The 24,331-nt window shown below is 38.6% G+C and overlaps 2 protein-coding genes across 2 annotated transcripts in view; one reads left to right on the top strand and one right to left on the bottom strand.

Annotated features, from left to right (window-relative positions):
• Positions 1 to 1,441, bottom strand: part of LOC139718901 (uncharacterized) — a 30,348-nt gene extending 28,907 nt beyond the window's left edge. Inside the window, exon 1 of the mRNA XM_071630350.1 lies at positions 98 to 1,441. Within this exon, the coding sequence (XP_071486451.1) occupies positions 98 to 1,441 (1,344 nt within the window). The remainder of the gene's footprint in view (positions 1 to 97) is intronic.
• A 6,212-nt stretch (positions 1,442 to 7,653) lies between these two features.
• Positions 7,654 to 24,331, top strand: part of LOC139718898 (uncharacterized) — a 40,708-nt gene continuing 24,030 nt past the window's right edge. Inside the window, exon 1 of the mRNA XM_071630347.1 lies at positions 7,654 to 8,029. Coding sequence (XP_071486448.1) covers positions 7,786 to 8,029 — 244 coding nt within the window. The 5' untranslated portion in view covers positions 7,654 to 7,785. The remainder of the gene's footprint in view (positions 8,030 to 24,331) is intronic.

The following is a 24,331-nucleotide window of genomic DNA, read 5'->3' on the forward strand; positions in this document are numbered from 1 at the left end:
TCTATCAACTTTGCAGAGATATTTCAACAATTTGCACTCAGATATTTAATTTCCTAAACATGTACATAGTGGGTAGAGACCAAACGTGACAGAATACCTCTCGAGACGAATCTTGATGATGTGGTGATGGGCGTCGCTGTCGCATCGGGTCGGAATCTGCACTTTCCATGGGATTACTGCTTTGAAGGGCATTTTGATCCTTCTGAAGGGATGAACTCCTAGAACGCGACTCACGTTCTCTTGACAATTCTCCCCTTCTTGACTCGCCCTCTAACTCTGCATCTTCTCGCAATCTGTCATGACCGATGGAGGGCTCTCTAAAATCCTCCCTCCCAGGCCCAGAACTAAAATCATCACCAGGTCGCCACACTTGGTTCTCTTCCCTTTCAAGGCTCCTCTCTCTATCGCTGCCACCAATATGGTCAGGACTGACTAATTCTGTGTCATATCTAGAATCATCAGGACCAGAATTTCTTTCACGACTCCTAGTCCTAGAACTATCATGGTGATCCCTATCTCTTTCATTAATCCTTTCCTGATCTTGGTCATCATATTCAAACTCATCTTCCTGAAAATTGTCAACAGGCACTGGACTCCTACTACGTTCATGTCTAGATCTATGTCTATCATAATCTTGCCTTTCGTCGTCAGCCCTTCCCCTGTCATAAAAGGGATTCTCATCATATTCAGTAGTGGGATAATTTGTGGAAAAATATTCTGGACTCTCATCTGTGGACCTTTTCCCTTCCCTCTCCCGACTGTGTTCCCATTTTCGGTCATCATAGTCCTTGTACTCGGATCTAGCCGTTCTGAATTCTCCAGCAGAGAATGAACTGGGCCTATCCCTATCCCTGTACTCATCATATGCATCTTGATCATATCTTTCGGTTCTTAAACTCATCTGATCATAATCATCAAAGCTACCTCTTGCACTTTCAGGCAACGAGACACCTTTCCCTCGATCAAAGTCCCTCTGTCCCTGACCAAAGTCTCGGGTGGACATGACCTCTTGCATTGCAGTGTCAGAATAATGCCTTTCACCCATACCTCCTCTTTCGCCATGCCCTATGCTTCTCATGTCAATGCCATCCACATCACGTCCTCGACCTCGGTCACTGCGTGGATCTAGCACCGCCGACAGGTGTCTGTCACTGTACAGACTAGGCCCAGCCCCAGGCCCACGTTCGGTGTCGGCTCTCAGTCGAGGATCCGTCATTACCCGCGAGCCTCTACCTTGCCCTCTACTGCCGCTACCAAATCTGTGTGGAGGAGAATCACGCCTGCCGCCAGTATGGGGCTCCCCCGGGCCCGGTTGTTGTGAGCGTTGGTTCTGACGATAAAAATCATCCCCTCGCCCTCTTCCTCTACCTCTTCCTCCCCTCCCTCGAGTTCTTGGGAACCCTCTTCCCCTTACCGGTCTTCTAACAGATCCTCCTCTCATCTTGTGACGATTCACTTCCAAAAGACCATCTCAAAATAAAACTAAAGACAAAAGTGGATACGACGTTCAGTTCAGTTCACATTGGGCCACCATTTTGACGCTGTCAAATTACAAACAACAGATGGCGTATGGCATGCAGTTATCCCAGTGCCGTATATTAAGAATACGGCACTGAGTTATCCACCACAGAGCCTTCCGCTCGGTGTCTGATCCACGATGACAATGGGATCATGTCGAGCGACATTCCTCGGGCGGGTTCTGTGCCAATGCGCACAAATTTTACACACAAATTAATAATAATATCAATAATAATACCATAGGTAATAAAATGGTGCATGTACTCCATGTACCTGAAGAATCAACGGACTTTTTGATTATTTGGGTAAGTTCCTTTGCTGGGGTAGTTAAGCGCAGTACATGGCACTGTCTAATTTTTAAAGGGAAGGTAAACCCCAAGAGCAATGTGGATTGAGTGAAAGCAGCAGCATTAGTAGAACACATCAGTGAAAGTTTGAGGAAAATCGGACAATCGATGCAAAAGTTATGAATTTTTAAAGTTTTGATGTTGGAACTGCTGGATGAGGAGACTACTAGAGGTTATGACGTATGAGTGGACAACAATACCAAGAAAATATAAAGAAAATCCTGCAAAAATCCATTTTTCATGAAAATTACAAATTCCATCAACTTGATATTGACATATGTTAAGGGTTGCAATTATTCTTCCTGCTTTCTGAAAGCGGTTGGTCCATTGCTCTTTCATAATTCTAGAAAAGTGAATTTTTGTTGAATTTCCTTTATATTTTCTTTGTATTGTTGTCCACTCATACGTCATATCCTCTAGTAGTCTCCTCATCCAGCGGTTCCAACACCAAAACTTTAAAAATTCATAACTTTTGCATCGATTGTCCGATTTTCCTCAAACTTTCACTGATGTGTTCTACTAATGTTGCTGCTTTCACTCACTCCACATTGTTCTTTGGGTTTACCTTCCCTTTAAGGTAAATGTGGCTGATTTGTATTAAAAAAAAATAAATAAATAACTATAAAAAAAGTTTTCAGCGCAAGACGGTTACCTACAAACCAAAATCACTTTAACAAAACTGAAACATTTAACCAAAATTTCTCCTCTTTAAAATGGCCATCACTACGTCAAACTTGAACCTGTGTATGAGATCTTGCGTTGATGGCTTTCTCTTAGGGAGGCAGGGAGATTGAAAAGTTTCTTTGGCCACTCAAAAGAACTGGAACTGGATAAAGTAAGAAAAAAGTGAAACTTTTTCTGTTATTGTCATTATTCAATGGGAGATAGTCTCACCCATTTTTTTTTTCGGGGGGGGGGGGTCTGTTGTGGAGCAATTCAGAACAAGAATAACACACGGATAGATGTTGATCAGACATGTCCTTCATGTAAGAAAATAAGTCATAGACAAATTTGTGATATTTTATTTCATTTTGAGATTTTCATGTTATTTTTCAAGTTGACCTTCGTAAAACATAACTTTAACCCTAACTAGGCCGGGGGGGGGGGGGGGGGGGGGCCACGTTCCGCGCGATGTATCGCAATCGCAAAAAGCTATCGCCGCGACGTTTCATGACTTTTTTGTTTCGAGTCTCCCGCATCTTTTGACACCAAATTTGCGACGCCCGGGCGCGCAGTTCCGAAGTTACGCATAAATATGTACATGCATGTCAGACCAAGAATCGCTCAAAAACGTGAATTCGTGTACAATTTCAATGCAAACTGTGCTTGCAGGCAAATTTCATAAAAGCATGATTATTTTGGTGTTTTATTGATTAAAATCAATGAATAACATATTTCCTTGTTCGGAGCGATGTCGCGAACACATTTCATCGAAAAAACAATGAAAAACATAAAGTCGAAAAAACAAAGAAATACATAAGAAATTCAAAAAACAATAAAATACTTAAGAATTTTTTCTGATATCACAATTTTTTAATTAAATTTGCTAAGGACACTAAAAAGAATATTTACACAAAAAATGTGCCTGTTTTGAGCTTTATTTTGTGATTTATACCAAATAGTCTGATTTCATGCATCATTATGCATAAATTAGCATAATTTAGCATAAATGATAATTTTTTGAAAAATTAACTTCATGGTACTTTAGATTATATCATAGGCAATGTGTGTGCCAATTTTTGTCGCGATCGCGCAGTCGACGGCCGAGATCTGAAGGGGGGGGGGGCCCCCCCGGCTCTATCAACTACCTAAATAGCCCGGCCTAGTTAGGGTTAAGAGATAGTCAAATAGCAATGAGATTCCATTGAAATGCAATGAAAATAATCAGGTTTATGATAATTGTTATTCAAAGTTTCTCTTTAGTATTTTTATTTGTCATACCACTCCAGCAGATGACGTGCCTTGAAAATGGTGTCATTACCTCATAGAATAAGCCTATACACGTATCCTGTTGATCTGCATTGACAAATCTTTAGAAGATTTTTAAAAAAAAAACACGATTTAAGGGAAATTTATAGAGTTGTAAGTGATATAAATTGTTACTTATTAAACGGAAATGTTATGGTATGCTCAATCAATAACCAAGGAAGTCAGATATAACGTTAACGGCAATGGAAGAGTTTTCGTGATTACATCTTCATTGCCTTTTATCTCATACATTGCTTGTTTGTTTGTATGCCGGTTGTCATTTTTCACAAGATGGTTCAGGATATTTAGCTCATATCAGCTAGGCCTATACTATAGCCAGTTTTCATAAATGGTTCAGTTGTTTGTAGGCCTACTCTTTTTTTTAGGGGGGGGGGGGCACTTCACTGGACCACATTTTCATCGGATGTTATGATATAGGTTTTCCCGGCCAATTTCGCACTTTTGTCAGTCCATTTGATAAAAGGTTCATTCAATTTAGCGAAAATCCTCGTCACTGCACATTCTGTCATTCAAAATTGCAAGTTGGTCGTTCAATTTAGCATTTCGATCAATGAAATTTGCACATGTGCCATTCGAATTCGTAAAACGAGAATTCAAATTGGCACGTGCTCTTCAGTCATTCAAATTCGCCAACACTGGCCGAAAGGGGTAATTCAGTCATTCAATTTCGCGTATGGGCAGTCAAATTCCTAACATGTTCATTCAAATTAACGTCATGTTATTTCTTTTTTGAAAAGGTGATAACATTAAGACTTTTTGTTTCATCCACTCACTGTTAAGCAGTAAAAGTAATTTTTACCATACATAACTCGGGTTTGTTGTTCTGTAGCGCCCCTTTTCTTTCATATATGTCATTTTAGGCCTACATGTACCAATACTACAGATTAAGTTCATCTTCTTACAGTCATAACAGCACAAGTTAGATACAGACGTATTTCTCAAGAAGACAGAAAAAGAATTATAGAAACATTTGATGATCATAACCTTGACTTCCAAGAACTGGCCGACACACTCGGAATAAAGCACTCAACGGCCAGATAAGTTGTGGCCACATGATGCACTAAATCTTCAGACTGGAAGAATCACTAGGCACATTGAAGAAAAAAAAAACTGTTGCCAAAATCTCTCAAATAAGTACGAAAATATGAAATGTAATGACGCTTGCAAAACAGTAACTGTGTTGACAAAAAAAGAAAGAACCAAAGCATAAACATGCGTGCTAAATTGACTGCAAAAGATGTTAAATTGGATGCCCAAAAATGAATTTGAATGAACGAGTGCGGCATGTCCGTGATAACGTGACTATATCATTCTAAATTGAATGAACGAATAACGAAATGGTGCTAGTTTTACGAATTTCAATTGAAAAAGTGTTAATTAGAATGACGCTAAAGGTAATTTGAATGCTCCAAAATGAATTTGAATGAAGAGATCATAAAATTGAACTACCGAACATGTCATCTACGCTAAATTTTGCTAAATTGAATGCAGCAATTAGGAATTGGACTGACAAAAGTGCGAAATTGGCCGGGAAAACCTATATTAAAATTAATAAATGAAAAAGAATAATGCTTCCAGTCGATAATCCGGCAAAAATGTACTCGCCTTTCCTTTGACATCATTTTTAAAACAGCTTTTATTGCAATGCAACAAAATTCAATGCACTTCTGGTAATATACAATGTTATACAAAATGTCTGATGTAATGAAGATTATATGATTTACAGCGTAATGGGGGTTCGTAATGCTGCTGGGATCATAACATCATCAAATTGAATATAAATAGAATGATGTGCATAAGATATAATCAATATCACATTGTTTGGTAAAAATATTTGAAATGCTATACTTATTGTTATATAACATTCTTATGCACGTCAGAGACCCCAAGACAAATTGAATGCAACAATCTTCGTAGAACAATGGCAGTTTAAGTTTGAAAAAAAAAAAAGATAGACAATAGGTTCAAAATTAATGGCGTAATTTCTGCGTATAGTTACTGCTGGATGAGAAGACTTATTATATACTATAGTTTATGACAAAAAAAAAAGAGAATTCTCAAAATCTATTGTTTTAAAAAGTATATAGACCCTGTATATTCCCTCGACTTGTAACTGACGTATTAAAAGGGTAATGTTATTTCTCCTGTCTTCTGAAAGAGGCAAGTTAAGAGCTCTTTTATTATGCAAGAAAAGTGAAAATATGTGCATGAATTTTCTTTATTTTTCTTTCTGTAGGCACCTAGTATCGTTCTGCCAAGGAGGTACTAGTGCAATGTACCTCCTTGGTTCTATCACGTGACATGCGCAGTGGTAGTCTTTTCATCCAGCGATGCGTGACACTGAAACTTCAACAAGAAAAAAAAAATCATAATTTTTGAAAGGATTCTTTAAAGCAAACCAAAACCCAAAGAGAAATGTGGATTGAGTGAAAGCAGCAACATTAGTAAAACACAGCAGTGAAAGTTTGAGGAAAATCGGACAATTCGAATGCAAAAATTAGGAATTTTTAAAGTTTTGATGTTGGAACCGCTGGATGAGGAGACTACTAGAAGTTATGATGTCATGTGTGGACAACAATAAAAAGAAAAGGGAATTCCACAAAATTCATTGTTCACAAAAATTACATATTCCATCAACTTGATACTGACATAAGGGTAGCAATTTTTTCCCCTGCTTTCTGAAAGCGGTTAGTCAAGTGCTCTTTCATTATGGTAGAAAAGTGATTTTTTGTGGAATTCCCTTTATATTTTCTTTATATTGTTGTCCACACATGACATCATAACCTCTAGTAGTCTCCTCATCCAGCAGTTCCAACACCATAACTTTAAAAATTTATAACTTTTGCACCGATTGTCCAATTTTCCTCAAACTTTCACTGATGTGTTCTACTAATATTGCTGCTTTCACTCAATCCATGTTTCTCTTTGGGTCTTGGTTTCCTTTAATGCATCTTCTAATATTCCGTTCGAAGATACCAGTTGAGAGACCAATTTCGTTTTGTTCTTTTAATTCGTCAAAAAAATTTAAGAACACGCATTCCTACTTGAATACAATGACCTTCGGTCACAGTATATTGCAAGGCACTGGAAGAAAATGAGAAATGTAACCCTATATATTACAACATGCAGGAAAACCAAGAAACTGCCGAAAAAAGACCGTCTTTATCTTTTGTTCTTTGGTCCAGTACAAGTGAAGAGTATTTTACCTCTTGAAGTAATTATTTACTGGATCAGGATTTCTTACTGAAAAGTCAATATCAATCATGTTCGCTTGAACATTTTATTTGACTTTCATGTAAGGGAGTGTGCGCTTGAACACTTTATTTGACTTTCATGTAAGGGAGTGAAGAGGTATAATTATTCATTCAAAGTGGTGTATGACGAGAAGAATAATCCTTGTAGTTATCAAATAAGGGGGGAAAGTACTAAATCTACAAAATGGATAATTCGAATCTTGCTTTCTACAATGATGAAGAAAAAAACGCTTCAGGTCAATCCACACCTTCGTTTTGTCGTGCCATGCGATCCTTGTAACAGGCCCCATGCACCTGTTCGCTGGTCCTCCTGAGCCGCCTCTGAACACACTCGCGCTGTTTTTGTGTCGAAGCGTAGTGAGAAAAAAAAAAAGAACAACAACAGGGGTTTGCTAAATGATTACACACACTGACACATACACACATACACACAGTGGCAGCTGTTGTTTACGTGTGTACGAAGCGTGCACATTCACAGCGTGTCATTTTGCATGCCCACCTCTCGGCAATCGCGAATGCTTATGTACATGTGTGAATAGATACCCGGATGATGCGATATCGTATCGTACCACCGACCTTATTTTGCCAAGACAGATGCTGGGAGGCAGTGCAGTGAGGTGCATGTACTTCTGAAATTCCGACTAGATCTACGTGTTTGAAAATGTGACGATTTCACGATGTCGGGGTGGATATCATTCGATGAAGATGGGGATGCTTCTGCCCCAGCGGCGGTGGCTTCCTCCAATGGACCAGCTGCCACGACCACCAAAGCCGTGAATTCGGGCGGTGCTGGTCACAGACAAAACAACTCCCAAGCGTGGGTGAAGTTCGAGGAGTCTTCGAGTACGTACACACCCACTGCCACTGGCGGCGGCAACGAGGTGGGGCAACATCGCCCAGCAGTGGTCCCGCAGCACACGGGTAAGTACAACACTTCAACAGGGCTGGACAGCACAGGAGCGCTGCGCCGGTTACATTGCATGCATCGTTGTGGACGTAGATCTCTTCTTCTTCTTCTTCTTCTTCTTCTTCTTCTTCTTCTTCTTCTTCTATAATCTTCAAAGGGCTATAAAATGCAGCCTATCACGAAGATGAATACAACTTGTGTGCACGAAAAACAAACTGGAAAACCAACCAACAAACAAACTTCACCCCAAATTCTCCCATTCGTCAAACTTTTTTTTTTAAAACTTCAGATCACACGACCTGAGCACGAAAAAACAACAAAAATCCAAACCAAAGCAAACCGGGAACCCAGTAGAACGAGAGCCCATATCAAGGACAAGGTTCAGCCATCTTGAAATATACCTGGTAGGTACCTAATATTAACAGAGACTCCAACCCAAAGCACCTTCTGATCTGGAGATTCTCCCGCCTGAAACCCCTTGCAAACGGGAGACTCAAAGTGGATGTGTGCGAAGCGCGAAGTTCTTAGGGTTCTACATGCTCTCTGGTGCTATCTTATTTTTTCAACATACGACAGAAATAAGTAAGAAATCCTTTCCAATGGGAGACAAAGAGCCAGGGCGGGAGAAATTAAATCTCAAGCGGGAGAACAGGAGATTTTGCAAAAAGTAGGTTTTCGGCGGGAGATGTCCCGTCGAAAACGGGAGAGTTGGAGTCTCTGTATTAAATACAGCAGCATACTAAAATACAGTCAAGAGCTCTCCATTGAAATGTATTTGAGCATGTGCAGTTGCTGTGTCAAGGATATGAAATGCTGGTACAAATACTAATAGAAGGGTATGTAGTGCTTGGAACAGTGGTCAATGTAGAAGGACGTCATACTGTGCCAACACAGGCAGAATATCAGACAACCAGGGCATCGGGCAGTATAATATTGTATCTATAGATCTAGACAGAAAAAAATCAGTCTGTCTGGAGGAATTTTGTTTTGTTTTGTTTTTTCATCATTTTTTGACATTTACGGCTTTCCTCCGGAGGGAATTCCGTGGAATCAGACATATTCTCTGTGGACCATATCCCTGACGACCAGTATACAGACGAAGACCGATCTTTCAGTCGATATATTGTACTACCAGGTACCTTGTACATGGATGTTTGTAGTATGACGTAGTATTAACCTGTTGAGGACGGACTGATTTTGCTACAACACGCATTTTTTCATAGACCCCAGCCCCGAGTTTACTCGGGACTCGTTCTCAACGGTTTACATCTGTGTGGGATTTCGTTGTTTGTTGTTGTTGTTGATTTTTTAATTTTAAGGCGTGTATCATTCATTGATGAATATTTATGCCTAATCCCTACTAAAATTCATACAAATATCTTTTTTTCTTTGAAAAACACAAATTCAAATTAATTTCGCTGCAAAATATTGCCGCAATTTTGGAGATTCTAAAACAGACTGACACCACCCATCATTGGCAGTTTTTGTGTATTTTCTGGCCAGCCTGGTTCGTCGTGAACAGGCTTCTCAGCTTGAGCATGCGCGTGAGCAAGCCTAGGCCACTCCAATACTGCCCAAGACTGGGATGATGTCTGTTAATGTTACATGTCCCAGATTATTAGCCTGTGTTCCAGTAGTAGTGTGTTATGCAATGTTTGTTTAGATATCACTTGTTTGTCTGTCTTGACCAAACCTACCAAGTCTTAGGCCTATGGCTTGAGTCTCACTCCCCAGCAACCTATCACCTGCCTAGCAATCATTTTCTCATGCTTTCCAGAAGAAAACAGCAACAACAACAACAATGTACAGTAGCAGGTAGATCAATGATAAACATTGTATGACGAGCCCAATATGCTGAACTGAGTTAGGTAAACTTTTTCCTAATTCTTTTTGTTAGCAGGAGGCATACTTGCCAACTCTACTGTTGAGTGGGAGACTCCCGTCTTTTAGAGATTTAATTCAGCTACCCATTGGTACCAATTTGTTACTCTAATAATATTATACCAATTTGGTAGCAAACCTGCCATATTAGATAAAAAGAAAGTTATAATTCCACTAGGGATTATCAAATTTGCAATTTCAACTTGGTTAAAAACTATATGCAGTACTCACATTCACGTCCATGGATACATGTCGTCCCCACTTACATCAAGTTCAGTTACTCTCTGTATCATGCCTAGCCTACAGTACATGCTACTGCAATAGTCACCCCTGGAAAATGTACACATTTTTGTATGCAATATAGATCATGTCAGTACATGGCGACATAAATCTATGTCCGGGAGCAAAATAAAAATCGTTGTAGTTTGGAGATGCGTAGAAATTTGTGGCTGTTTGATCTTTCTTTTATATCACTTTATATAGATAAGTTTAGAAGAAATCATTCAAGACTGCATCTTTTCACATTTGACTTCAAAAAAACATTTTTTTTTTTTGGGTCACCAAATTTGAGCACACTTTCCTTGTGTGAAGGTAACACTAGCGTTGGGGATCTATAACTATGATCATTATGGCTTGCTTCAATATGATTGTTTGTGTTGAGGCTTGATTTAACATGGGATGGGTGGGAGAAATAACCAGCATCAGCATCTGAAATCACCCACTGTATGCTAAACAGGTATAAACACCGAGTATGTAGGACTTGAGTGACTTGACTTGGATTAGAATGCAGGATGTGCATAAGCACTTGCCTGATTGCCCGGGGCAAGTAAAATTCTAAGTCGGGCAAGTGTTTTTGGAACAATGAGAAAGAATACTTGCCTGAATTGGGCAAGCAAAATGTTTTGAAGCCACCTTTACTTCCCAACTCATACATGAAGAAGTCTCAACGCAATCCAACACCAACACTCTACTGAACCAAGTTTGGTACTTTGCACATGTGCTGTTTATGAAAGTCATGGTGACTTATCAAGCCCTTTGACTTATAAGTGATTTTCTATATCATGTTCATATATCTTTGGACTTTCTTATCGGGCAAATAAAATTCATGCTTGGCAAGTGTTCTGCAACAATTTGAAAATCTTCTTGCCTTACTGGGCAAGTGGTTTGAAAAAAAGTTATACTTGCACCTTGAAATGTATACTAATGTTTTGTTCTGTTGTTGATTAACAAAGTTTTTTACATGTAGAACAGTTTTCCTTAAGGTTTACATGGCTGCATATGTTATAATTATCTTTATTTGGAGGAGAAATGTGAATCTGACTGGGTCAAGCTTCAACATTAAGCCTGCAAGCAAGTATTTCTTAAAATAGTAGAAAAAGAATGAAGATTTTTTTTCTAGCTGTAAGAGATTTCAGTCATGTTAACTTGATCTGTTAAATTTCAACACTTTTTTCAATTCAATTCAATTCAATTCAATTTTATTTGTTCAATTCCACCAAGAAAACAAATTACAGAAATTGTAATATTGGGTGAAGACAAGAAATCAATGATTACACAAACATGACAGATAGCTAAAAAGAAATGTCTGTGTATCACACTTCGTTCAAATCCCCAAATACAAAATTGTACATGCTTTCTTCGAAAATGTAGCCATTCATTCAATTAGACCTACAGTAGTTCAAGGAAAGTGAACACTCAACACATTTACAATGACAAACATGTCATTGTTAAATTTTCATATTTTGGAAATTAGATGAAACTGTCATGACACGTTGTCAAGACATACTACTATATAGACCTGTTAGGAGAATCATGCATTATGATGGAGGCATACAAATGTACCAGTCCCCATAGTGACATTTCTAGTTTTGTAGCTCTTGAGGGTATTTGAATGTGTTTCAAACAAGGGAAAGATGATAAACACAGCCAAAGTTTCTAGAGCTGATTCTACAGGGGGCTTCCCATAAAACTTATCTCTTCATATCTTGGTAACAGAATATAGAAGTAATTTTTGCCAACACACACCATCATTTCTGTGATTGCTGCTCTTTAGAATCTCCTTGATGTTGATTGTAATGTTAGCACCCCTGTCATTGGTGTGCATCATACACTTTGGCCCAAATTCACAAAGGTGGTACAAGTGAAACCATGGTTTAAACCATAGACAAAGATCGTAGTTCGGTTCAACAAAATGACTGATTTCGTAACGAAATAGGCCATGCGACGCTTGGCACCCCATACAAAAACTACACTCTTTGGGGATGGTTGAAACCATGGTTTCAATTGTACCACCTTTGTGAATTCGGGCCTTTATGTTTACAGTTGCAGGCACATAATTAAAGGACAAGTCCACCTTCATTAGGATTGAGAGAATGCAGCAGTATTAGTAGAACACATCAGTGAAAGTTTTAGGAAAATTGGACAATCCGTTCAAAAGTTATGAATATTTTAAGTATCTGCGCAGTCACTGCTGGATGAGAAGACTACTACAGTGTATGATGTCACATGCGTACAACTAGATATAAGGAAAATAAAAAGAGAATTTCACAAAACTTTACTTTTTGAATAAAATGCACATTTCTTCAACTTGCTACTGACGTATGTTAAGGGTAATGCATCCCCCTGCCTTCTGAAAGAGAGAAGTCGAGTGTTCTTTTGTTATGCGAGAAAAATGGAAATATGTTGAATTTTCTTTATTCTTTCTTTATATCGTTGTACTCATGTGACATCACAAGCTTACTTAGTCTTTTCATCCAGCCGTCACTGAGCAGAAACTTCAAAAATTCACAACTTTTGAATGGATTGTCCGATTTTCCTCAAACTCTCACTGATGTGTTCTACTAATATTGCTGCATTCACTCAACCCACATGTCTATGAAGGTGAACTTGTCCTTTAAGTCTAATTTGATTAGGCTCCTCTTTAGTCACCAATATGATGTTTATGAAATTCACATATATGTGGACTGGTAAATAAATGATGGACACTTTGATACTGCATGGTGCTCTCTGAAACAAGGCAATCAATTATTAGTGTCAACTTGCTTATCTGCCCTTTTGCTACAGATAGTTTACTAAGTGTGGTCGCTACACAAACAAGAGAAAAATCAAATGATTAGAATACCCAACTCACAGTACCTGGGAAACTGTGCTTTGAATATGAATTCTCAAAGGAGGTGTGGCCTATTATAATCCTCCATACCATATCAATCAAAAGTTTGAGTTCGGGAGTGCAGTGGTGACAGCTACAATGTATGAATCAAGTGGCAGTGTGCAATCGCAGCGGACAGGTGCAATTAACTCGCCGTTTTCATTTTGACGTGACCTCGCATTCCTCTTGAATGAACACGTTTCGCACAAAAACCGCTAGAAGAGTGTCGCAGCAAAACTGCTGTACTTTACTATCAATTCATATTTTTTGATAATCCAAACACTTATGAAAAATAAAAACCTCATTTTAACCTGCCATTACGTTACCTTGTTTATATAACGACGATAAAATATTCCAAAATGGAGCAGAACTGGTATCATAGCTGGTAGATATTCACATTTTTGCTTCTTTCTTTTTAATAAGCCAGTTCTGATAAAGTAAGTGGTTGTTTTGAGGTGGCGAAGTCCCCTGTAGCACTCTGCTACTTATCGACACCCCGCGGCCCACTCTCATGCATGTACAGTGTGTACTAGGCATCTGCAGCAGCCACTTCGCATCGCACAGTACCGCAGTATGCATTGACCAGTCAGCTCGCTGGATCGAAGCAGCGTGGGAAAGTCCATTCATAGCGCAAGCGCAAATCAGTTTTTCTTAGAATATGACATCATTATTCTCGTTTGCTGCTCCCACACAATTTGAGATTTGTGACAAGATACCTCATTCATTTTAACTCGTAACTTCAAAAATAGGTCTTTGGCAAAGCGAACAGCACTCTGCTAACGTCCGCCCATGTCTTATGAATATAGTAATGTATGTTAAGTTTTATGAATATTTAGTGGTGCGACCAGATGTGTCTGGAAATAATCGGAGGGTAGTTTTCCGAGACAGCGAAACATGAAATGTTGAATTACATAAAAATTTTTCAATCGTTTCTCGTGATTTTTCGTATGTGAATAGAAATCATCATTTTGCATCGATACTAAAAGTTTGAGCGATTCTGGTTGATGTATAGCAGAGATATGAGAAGGTGAAATTTTGGTGAAAATGAGAACGCCTGATTCGCACTGCCTCGATGACAGTTGAAAATTCAAAACGTTTCGTGGGTTTCGGGGGTATTAATTATAGTCGTCCAAGGCGACTGTGTGAACGACAACATGTGTGGCGCAAGGTTTATTGACAGAAGTGGTTGGAAGTTCATGTAAGCTCTGCTCAATTCATAAAGGTCGTCAGCAATACTGTGATTTTGGTGAAATGGATTAGAATTTGAAATGACTGTGATTTCAATTTCATGATTCTAGTTTGATTACATGCTCCTACAAACTCATGATTTAACTAGAGATTGTAATTTGTCATCACTGACAAATTAAGGTGATCCGATTTTTTTTTATCAATGATTCGAGTCCTGATCGCAATAGGCATGACCATACAGGTTTCAGCTGTGTTTAGAGACATTGGCCGTGTGATGTTTGGATTCTCATTTAGAAAAGGGAATCATGTCTGCCATCTTTGGTACTATTCTGTATACACTAGATAACGAAGATACAGCAACAAATACATATGACCTTTGACCCACCTTTACACTCCCAACATGGCATCTGAGGAAAAAGTGGTTATTTTGTGAAATGATTCTCGCGACATCGTCTATACGTGTGCAAAATATGGGAAAGATAGGGCAGGCATTCACCAAGATACAAGATGAAACATTTATGACATTTGACCCTAATTTACATACCCAAGATGGTGTCCGATCAAGTAGTTGTAATTTTATGAAATAATGTACGTGACATGAACTAAATACGTGCAAAATATGGAGGTGATAGGGGCTGTTTTTCTTGAGTTATTGCAAAGAAAGTTGCAGAAAGAAAGAAATATCTGAATACATCGAAGATAAGCTTTAATTTCAACCAAGATTTTTCACGTGATTCCGACATTGTATGAAAACACAAAGGACATATAACGATAGCGCAAAGTGTCAGCTATAACATATTAAAATCTGGGAGAAATTCACCGAAGGGTAAGTGAGCTAGTTGTCGATAAAGACAATCATGTCAATTTTCACATCTAGAGAAATTCCCTCCCATAGAGATATCATGTCATAACGAAGATACAGGAAGAAGTACATATGACCTTTGACCCCATTTTGCACAGACAAGATGGCCTCTGAGCCAAAAATGGTAATTTTGTGAAATGATCCTTGTAACATGGTCTTTACGTGTGCAAAATATGGGAAAGATAGGACATGTATTCACGAAGATACAGGATGAAACATTTATGACCTTTGACCCTAATTTACATACCCAAGATGGTGTCTGATCAAGTAGTTGTTATTTTATGAAATAATGTACGTGACATGAACTAAACATGTGCAAAATATGGTGGTGATAGGATATGTTTTTCTTGAGTTATTGCAAAGAAAGTTACAGAAAGAAAGAAATATTTCAATACATCGAAGATAAGCTTGAATTTCAACTAAGTTTTTGGAAGTGATGTCGACTCCGTATGAAAAAACAAAGGGCACACTCACGATAGCCCAAAGTCTCAGCTACAACATACTAAAATATGGGAGAAATTCACCGAAGCATAAGTGAGCTAGTGCTCGATAAAGATAGTCGTGTCAGTTTTCATTTCCAGAAAAACTGCACTCCCATAGAGATAACACGTAAACTGGTCAAATTTGACAAGATTACTTTCAATCCATTTTTACAAGGTGATACCATCATCCAATTAAAATATTGTTATTACAACTTTGAAAGTACATTTAATAAGCTACAACATACTGAAATCTGGGGGTAAATCGGCAAAGGATAAGGGAGATACGCTCGAGTGAACGTGAAATTTGATGACGTCATTTTCAAATTTTAGTTTTTTTATTTCATTGTGAAATTTGATACCTTTCAATCATCTTGCCAGCATCGGCAACCCATGAGATGACATGTACAACTCATGAGCTTTCAGAATACGTAAAGAAAATGGGGGGTCATCGTCCATCCCGACAAGTAAAATTGGCGGTTTTTTGGCATAGTTGAACTGTATATCGGCATTGACGCGCGCGCGGAATTTCAACTTTGACGGGCCCTTATGACGTCATATTGACTTGAAACTTGGTATAAATATTCCTTGACATTTCGGACATCCGATCCGATTGAAAAAACGGGGAATTTGTATGACATATGCGCTGTGCGTGCGCATATGTGCGCGCGCGTACGCGTCCGTCCAATTTTTTCAATTTTTCAAAAAATGCTCCAAATGGTCTGAAACGTGTGCAAAAAAGTTTTGAGCTCGATTGGAGTATGCAAATATTTCAACGCGCGCGTACGCGCACGTTTTAAGGGTAGAGATGAATTTTGAGAATATGAGTAGAATGCACATAACTTGAAATATATGTGACTTAAATTTCATTGAAAAATTGCATTCCATTAATGAGATATGATTGAGAATGTGTTTTCATATAATGACGTCATAGTGACGTCACGGTCAACTGATCACAATGATGCATTAGATTTGTTGTCTTTAGGACATGATGCATACATGGTATAATTTTGAAAGTGATAGGCAGAGGACTTTCTGAGCTAACCTCTGCACAACTTTTGGGGAGAAATAAAGAAACAAACAAAGAAGAAGAATAAAGAATCAGTACAGATACAGAAGGTGATCCGAGAGGACACTCGGATCACCTAATTAAGTTTATAAAATGGGTTCAAGAATGTAGCCAATTGGAAGCGCTGAAATGAGTCACATGTGCTTGTATTAATTTCTCACTAACATCCACGGCCGACGTCACAATGTTTGCACTAGCAGTGCGCACTCAATCAGTTACAAGTGCGTCGCGCGCTACTATACGCGCTGTCAATCCTGTAAACAACTTCTAGTTCGGGCTGCCGGCCGGCCTTTCTTGTGTGCATAACATGTGTGGCGTACGTATTATGTGCGGGATTTCCGAGTGCGACGTGCGTAAATGTTTTGGACGAACATCTTCGGACATCTTGATCCACAAAGGTACGTGAAAAATGCTGTTAGTTTTCGACCCATTTTATAAAACAAATGATGCACAGGATTATTTCGTGGCGTTAGTGGAGATGCAGCATACTCTCGGGTATTTACAATGTAGTGCAACATGCACTTGGCTCGCCTCGTGCATGTTTCACAATTGTAAATACCCTCGAGTACGCTACATCTCCACTAACGCACTCTATCCTGTGCATCATTTGTATATTATGACTAGGGAATATGTAAAATCAATGAATAGATGGGCAAAAACCAAAATTAAGATAGAAAAGATAAGGTGTAGGTCACAATATTACTCTGACTAGAATTAGAGAATATGCCTACACACATGTACATAACTTCACAAGCTCTTCTGAGCTACATTGTGTGCAAACTGCTATCAGTATCATGATCTTGAAAAAAAAAAAAAGACCTCATGCTGCTCACATCCATGAAGCTATATATATGGAATGTTTGCTCGCATTTAATTCTGTGGATATGCTCATGGCATGCTGCTGCCCTGTCATGATTTGCTGGTGAACTCCCCTCTGCCCAGTATTACAATCATGTTAACTCCTGCTGGTGGGTGAAGAGATTGGCACGGACTCCTGCAGCGCCGAAAGAGCACAGAAGTACAGTGTGCACTTGCTGTGACACAATCAACTTGTGCCCCCTGAAGTGCACACCTCGGTGTTCTTGGGCTGCAACATTCCATCTCAGATTTTGTCTGTCGTCAGTTTCAGATTGGATTGTCCAGCTAATGTTTTTTTTTTTTTTTTTTACGTTTTTGGTTGAGTCATGATGTACATGTGCTTTGAATATGAGTATGATCCAATTTATAAATGTGTACATGCGTCCTTAAATTGTTATTTGTAGCACATACTTACCCAATTCGTTTGGGCAACAGGCCAGAATGGCTTTACCGCTATTTACTTGAACACAAAGGTGTGTAATTGGATCAACAATAAACCACAGAAGGGTACAGAGCCATGTGTAACAATGCACAAGGTTACTCATACATATGGAGAATTCACCACAATAGGTATGTGGTAGTGGTAATAAGTTTTAGAATCCTTGGGCAGTAATGACTGTTCGTGGACTTTCATGTGAGATGTACATGGCATTTTTGCTTTGAGGGGAGGGGGTCTTATATTCTTTCTGGGAGAGAAAAATTCCATGTTGTTGTCCTTTATCACTTTGTTTATATTGGTAACCATATACCATTTTCTCTGATGATCAGTGATCAGTTGAACTGAATAAAGATTTTAGTGTGAGCATGATACTATCCCAAAGTGTCTTATTATTTCTAAATTTGTCTATTGAAATTTGTCTTTAAAAAAGAAGGCTTTGACTTTAACAGCTCCTTTTTATCCTGAGAGAAATGCATTAAATGTGTGCAGACCTTTGTACCTTTACCAAATGTTGTTTGTTTGACCCATAGTCAGTGCATTGGGATCTACTGTGTGTACTGTAATCTTAGTGTGTTCCTCCAGCCGTAACTCACCATGTCCGTTGGTTCCTGGACATCAAAATTTAAACAGTGTCACACTCTGAACCTAAAACTTGAGTAAACAGTCACTAGCGCTTCATTTTGCACACTGCTTTATAGGTAAAGTTGCCTAATTTCCGTGGTACAGACCTAATTTTTTCTTACCGTTGTGCACTAATCATACATGTAGAAGAGTTTTTAGTCACTTATTCTAAACAGTATTATATATTAACAGAAGACACATAAGTTTTGAGGAGGTGAAGGCAAGAGGAGTAAATTGGGAAGTTGAAAGAAAGGGAAAGAAAGTGTGAGACAGAGAGGGAGAGAAGGGGAGAAATACACTCACTGAATCAACACCTGTCTCCATGCACCTGACAGATTTGTAGATGCGAGACCCAAGGGCCCCATTTCTTTTAGAGATACAAGTAGCTTAAAGGGATCGTATTGTTTTGGTTGAGACCTAATTTCAGGTTTCTAACATTTTTGTGGTGAAATAATGAAAAACCTCTTATGAAATATGAAAGAGCACATGATTCTATGAGGAATTTAACGTTTATTTGATGAAAATTGGTTTTGAAATGGCAGAGATATCGAAAAAAGAGCGATTCTAATAAAGTGTGGGACCCACACTTTATTATAATCGCTTTGTTTTACTTTGTTTCAGTCATTTCAAACCCGATTTTCATCAAATAAACTTTGAATTCCTCTTTAAAAGGTATGCTCTGTACTACATCATAAGTGTTTTCTTGGTATCTCGCAAAAAGTTAAAAGCCCAATTCTCATCTCCACCAATACTGTACAATCCCTTTAAGTTATTGGAACTCCATTTTAACAGCATTGCATTTCCCATACATTACCAAAAAACAAACAAACAAACAAAAAAACAAAACCCAAAACAGTACACTGCTCAGAGTTGATTGGTTTTGGCCCACCTGCTCCCTGGTTGGCTGCAGTTACTGCATATATTGCAATCATTACAGAGTGTTTTACGATGAAACAGAGTTCCGTTCCATGTCCCCTGCCATATTCCCATCTTTGTGAGCAAGTGTTAGGGTGCACACTGGTTAGTACACTATATATAGGCCAGGACATGTGGACTTGGTCTAGGCATGGGCCAAGCTTTGTTGCTAATTATCAATGTCCTTGTTACCACCAAGGATGCACATTGCTACACAACCTGGAATCGGTCTTTGCTCCATCTTGGCATGGTCTAGGCTTAGGCCCACTCTTTGGCTCCAATATGAATGTCCTGTGAGTCTTGGCCAGGGTGTTGTTACTGGACTTTGCTCAGCCATGGAGCTGATGTAGCTCCATGGCTGAACCGAGTGTTCAGTGCCAAACCTCACATGCCAGTAATGAGCAGTATGTGATTGTCGCAGTATCAATGCATAGATCTGTTCTCATTTCCTGGTTGGCATCCAAAATTTCAAGTCTCAAGACATTATTACATTCAATACTAACATGTAAAATGTCTCAGTACTCTTTCATTTTAGCATTCACATTAACTTTACAGAAACACCTACATATGTGCTCTAATATAGCAATTATCTTAATTTGTATTGCGCATTTGAACAAAGTAAGGTATTCTCAAATGTAGGCATGAATAAATCACTCATACATGAAACCTCAACGATTGAGGAAGATGTTTTCATTTTTTTTCCCCATTTTTTTTTCCAGTCCTACAATGTATTTGTGCTCTTCAGGAAGTCAACACAGCATCTAAACAAGCATTTTTGTAAATGTTTCCTTCATCCCTTCTCTCTGATTTCTCTTCATATTTTATGTCAGCCTTTCTCTAGGCCTTGAGCATCTGTTCATGATGGATACTGGCAGAAAACAAGTGTTCATATTATTATCTTTATCACTATTGTCCTCATTCAGTATGAATATATCATAAGGATAACTGAGCTCCAGCAGTAGTATGAACTGGTTATCTAGCCCCATCCCACCCCTTTCCCACTTGCAGACTGCAGTAATCCTGCGGTGGTGATAGGCAGAACCCTGTAGTAATAGGTAGGTATTGGTCCAATTGGAGAAAGATTGAAGTACAGTTGAACCTCTCTTATCCGGCCTCCCTTTATCCGGATCTCTCTATTATACGGACGCAATCTTGCCGTGATTTTTAAAAAAAATAATTACAGGAGGAAAGGGGGATTCCCAACTCCTTGAGAACTCCTACACAAACACACATGAATTACATGTACTTGATACATTTCTTAATAATTATTTAGGTAAATCATCCCAAGAATTTATAAAAGAAAATGATTTCATTCTTGCAAACACGAACCTCTATTTTTGGGTCTGTTACTGAGTGTAACAATGAAAAGGTTGCAGTATACACATTACTACATGTGGTACTACAATGGGCTACATCAGTACATGTGTATGACATGTATAAAGCATTGAGTCTCCCGTATCTGGCCAAATCCTTTATCCGGATAAGCCCCGGTCCCGACTTGTCCGGATACGAAAGGTTCAACTGTATGAGGGTAGGGTATAAAGAAGGAATGATGACCTACAGAGGTCATGACTACTCTGCCCAAGTGGCACTGGCAGCATGAGTGTAATGCTTAACCCCATTGCCCCTATTTGAAGCAATTCTTCATTGATCACAGGCAAAACTCCATGCTGGCAGGCAGTGTTCCTCTTTAATAATAGCAAGATTTAAATGGCAGTGGATTGTGCAGAATGACTGATGAATTGTGGAGGTCATGACTATTAGGGCTTAAGTAGCAGCATGAAGGGAAAATTAACCCCACCCCCATCTACTTGCAGCAAGCTTGTTATGGTGACAGGTAGATCTCATAATATGTGTAAGTAGTAGTCAAGTTGATAGAGAGGTTGAGGTAGCAGTGGGGTGCAGTCAGACTGGTGAACTATGGAGGTCATTACTATTGGAATTCCTTTGCCTGTGAATGCCTTAAAGGATCACCCTGAGTAGTATCATATGGCATTTCTTCCAGATCTAGTGTTTTGTGCCCATTTTCCGTGGATTTAGAGGCTAAGTGAATGTCTTTCTATAAGTAACTTACAAAACCAATTTGTATACGAACATAAGGGAGGAATACATTCTATTAAAAAAAAAGTCAGTTTATCATGGCAGAACAATGCTGAAAAAAGAGGACTATTTTGTTGTCATTCATTTCTTTCATTGACCAAAATATGATGAACTCAATAAAGAAATGTGAATATATCACATCAGGATATACAGAGGTAATCAAATTATGAACTTTAGATATCTCACCAAAAAATGTAGGAAACCTGAAATTAGGTCTCAACCAAAACTATACCATCCCTTTAAGCTGCATTATAAATTTATCTGAAAAGATGACAAGTATGTATACCTCTCACTGAGTTTTGTGGATTTTTTAAACTACTCAAAAGTGATGAATTGCTCTGTGCAGATCTAGCGTCAGCCTTTAACCAAAGAAATTTCTCCCATGAAGGCATTCAGATTGTAGTAAACCTTGCAGATGTTGGACCCATTATCCACTTCAAGTCAGGGAGGCTTTTCTAACCAGAGGGCAGTGAGTGTATAGTACAACCAATTTAGAGCATACTTTTTAAAGGTAAAGGGTAGTTTCCGTATGCCTGCAGAAACTGTTGATATTTGCTCTTAAATGGACACATACGTACATGTATGCTTAACCCGTTGAGGACGAGTTCCGAGTATACTCGGGCAGGTGTCTATGGGAAATGCGTGTTGGAGCAAAATTAGTCTGTCCTCAACGGGTTGTGATACATGTAACACAATTTCTGTTGAGTAATGACAAAAATTTGAAATATTAGCCATGAAAGCAGGATATGCTGACAAGAGTGAATCGCATACAACTTGTGGGGAACTACCATGTCTGGGGCATGAGTAATTGATCATCACTTTAAAACTCTGTACCTACCCACTAATGAAGGGGGAACGCTTCAGAAATAAAAAGTTGGGTACTCCATTCGATATTATGTCACACTTTTGATCTCAGTCAGTTACTCCAAATCATCTCATTTTCCTGGCAAATTGTGTCATCCAGACAAATTTCTTGGTAGTAAACCATTTTGCTTGGGTATTGCAATCCAATTCCAAATGGTTGAAGATGAATTTTGATACCTTCTGAGAAGTGAGTTTTACCTTTAATGAATGAGGTGTCTTTTCATATCAAATGTGGTACTGCAGTGAGCCTAGATCAGACTCACTGCAAAATATTTAATAGACAGTGATACAAATGTTGTTGTGATATTCATGTGTGTGGGTGTGTGTTTGGGGGAACAGGTGGTAGGGAGTGAAGAGTTTGATATAAGAAGCACACCAAACCAAGTCTGTAGTCTTTACTACTATATTTTTGACTCTTAGAAACAATCCTTAATCTGTATGTGTGAAAAATATTTACAATAAACTTCAAATGATAATGGAAACCTAAATGGTCATCGATGACAGTGTGTGACTCGATAATCCTGTACATTTCATAGTCACTTCATTCTAATCATTTGCTAAATGTCCTGCTTAGACTGTATTGTACTCAGATGAATAGCCTGATATACCACAGTATGCCTATTCTACTTGCATAGATTTAACAATGCGCTATCATGTGATGTGTATTTGTGTATGAATTATTGACTTCATATACAAAAAAAAAGTATATGTATATTTTTTTTTATCATCATGCCATGAAGGTCTGTGGTTATTTTGATTAATTTTAATTTGATGTTTATTTTTATAAGTATCATCCTAGCTTGGTCAATGACATTTGCATTATGAGAGACAGAGAAAAGGGGGGAGGGAGTGAGGAAACGGAGCTGTAGATTTTAGAGTGTATTTTGTTAATTAGATGATTCGAAGAATAATTCCTCAATCTGATAAAAGAAGTGGAGACGATGTGTCGCAGTGTGCTGGGGTCAATAGGATGCTAATGCAAACCTGAGAATTGGTTAACTAATAATCAGTGCACATTGAGGGGAGGGAGGATCAAGGGGGAAGTGATCTATATGTTGTATGCAGAATAAGGTGGATACATGTATAATTACATGCATTATTATACCCCTGCATACACAAAGTGTATAAGGGGGTATTTATATTGGAGTCGGCGTGTGGTCGGTCAGGCGGTCTGTTGCAAATCTTGCGTCGCGAACTCCTATAGTTTTGAAGCAATTTAGATGAACCTCAAGGTACATGATGACATTGAGGTGTAGATGTGCAAGACATGTTTTTGTGTTTGTTGGAGAAAGTGTTGCCATGGAAACCTTGTGGAGCGAACTACTTCCACAGTATTTAAGCAATTTATTTCAAATTTGGCAAGTATAATGATCCATAGGTGTAGTTATGCAAGACACTCATTGTGTTTGTACCCAACAAGGCATTGCCATGGTAACTGCATAGTTTCTTGAAAATCTTGTAGAGTGAACTACTTCCACAATTTTGAAGCAATTGAAATCAAATTTGGTGGACATTATGGCATTGAGATATAATAGATGTGGAGACCTGTTTTTTATGTTTGCCAGAAAAAGCATTGCCATGGTAACCACCATTTTGCCAAAACTTTGTGACATTTAGGATTTCTGCATAAACGTGGGATGTACAAGAAAGAGCATGGCAGACCTGATCAAACTCACAAGGTACTCGTAAAGTACTGCACATTATATACATTATGTACATACACACACTCACATGGTACACAAACAGAACCTTTTATCAAACCCTGGTTCAATTCTTTTTCATAGGGGTGTGAGCTGCTGGAGCAGAGATGTTAATCACCTTTAGTGATATTTTTTTAGACAGAAGTTAAGGGTCTATATCATGGGAAAGAATGTACACAATTCTTCACTGTG

Source organism: Diadema antillarum, unplaced genomic scaffold, assembly GCF_040938485.1.
Source record: "Diadema antillarum isolate AM-2024a unplaced genomic scaffold, OU_Dant_1.0 scf00000101, whole genome shotgun sequence".
Classification (NCBI taxonomy): domain Eukaryota; kingdom Metazoa; phylum Echinodermata; class Echinoidea; order Diadematoida; family Diadematidae; genus Diadema; species Diadema antillarum.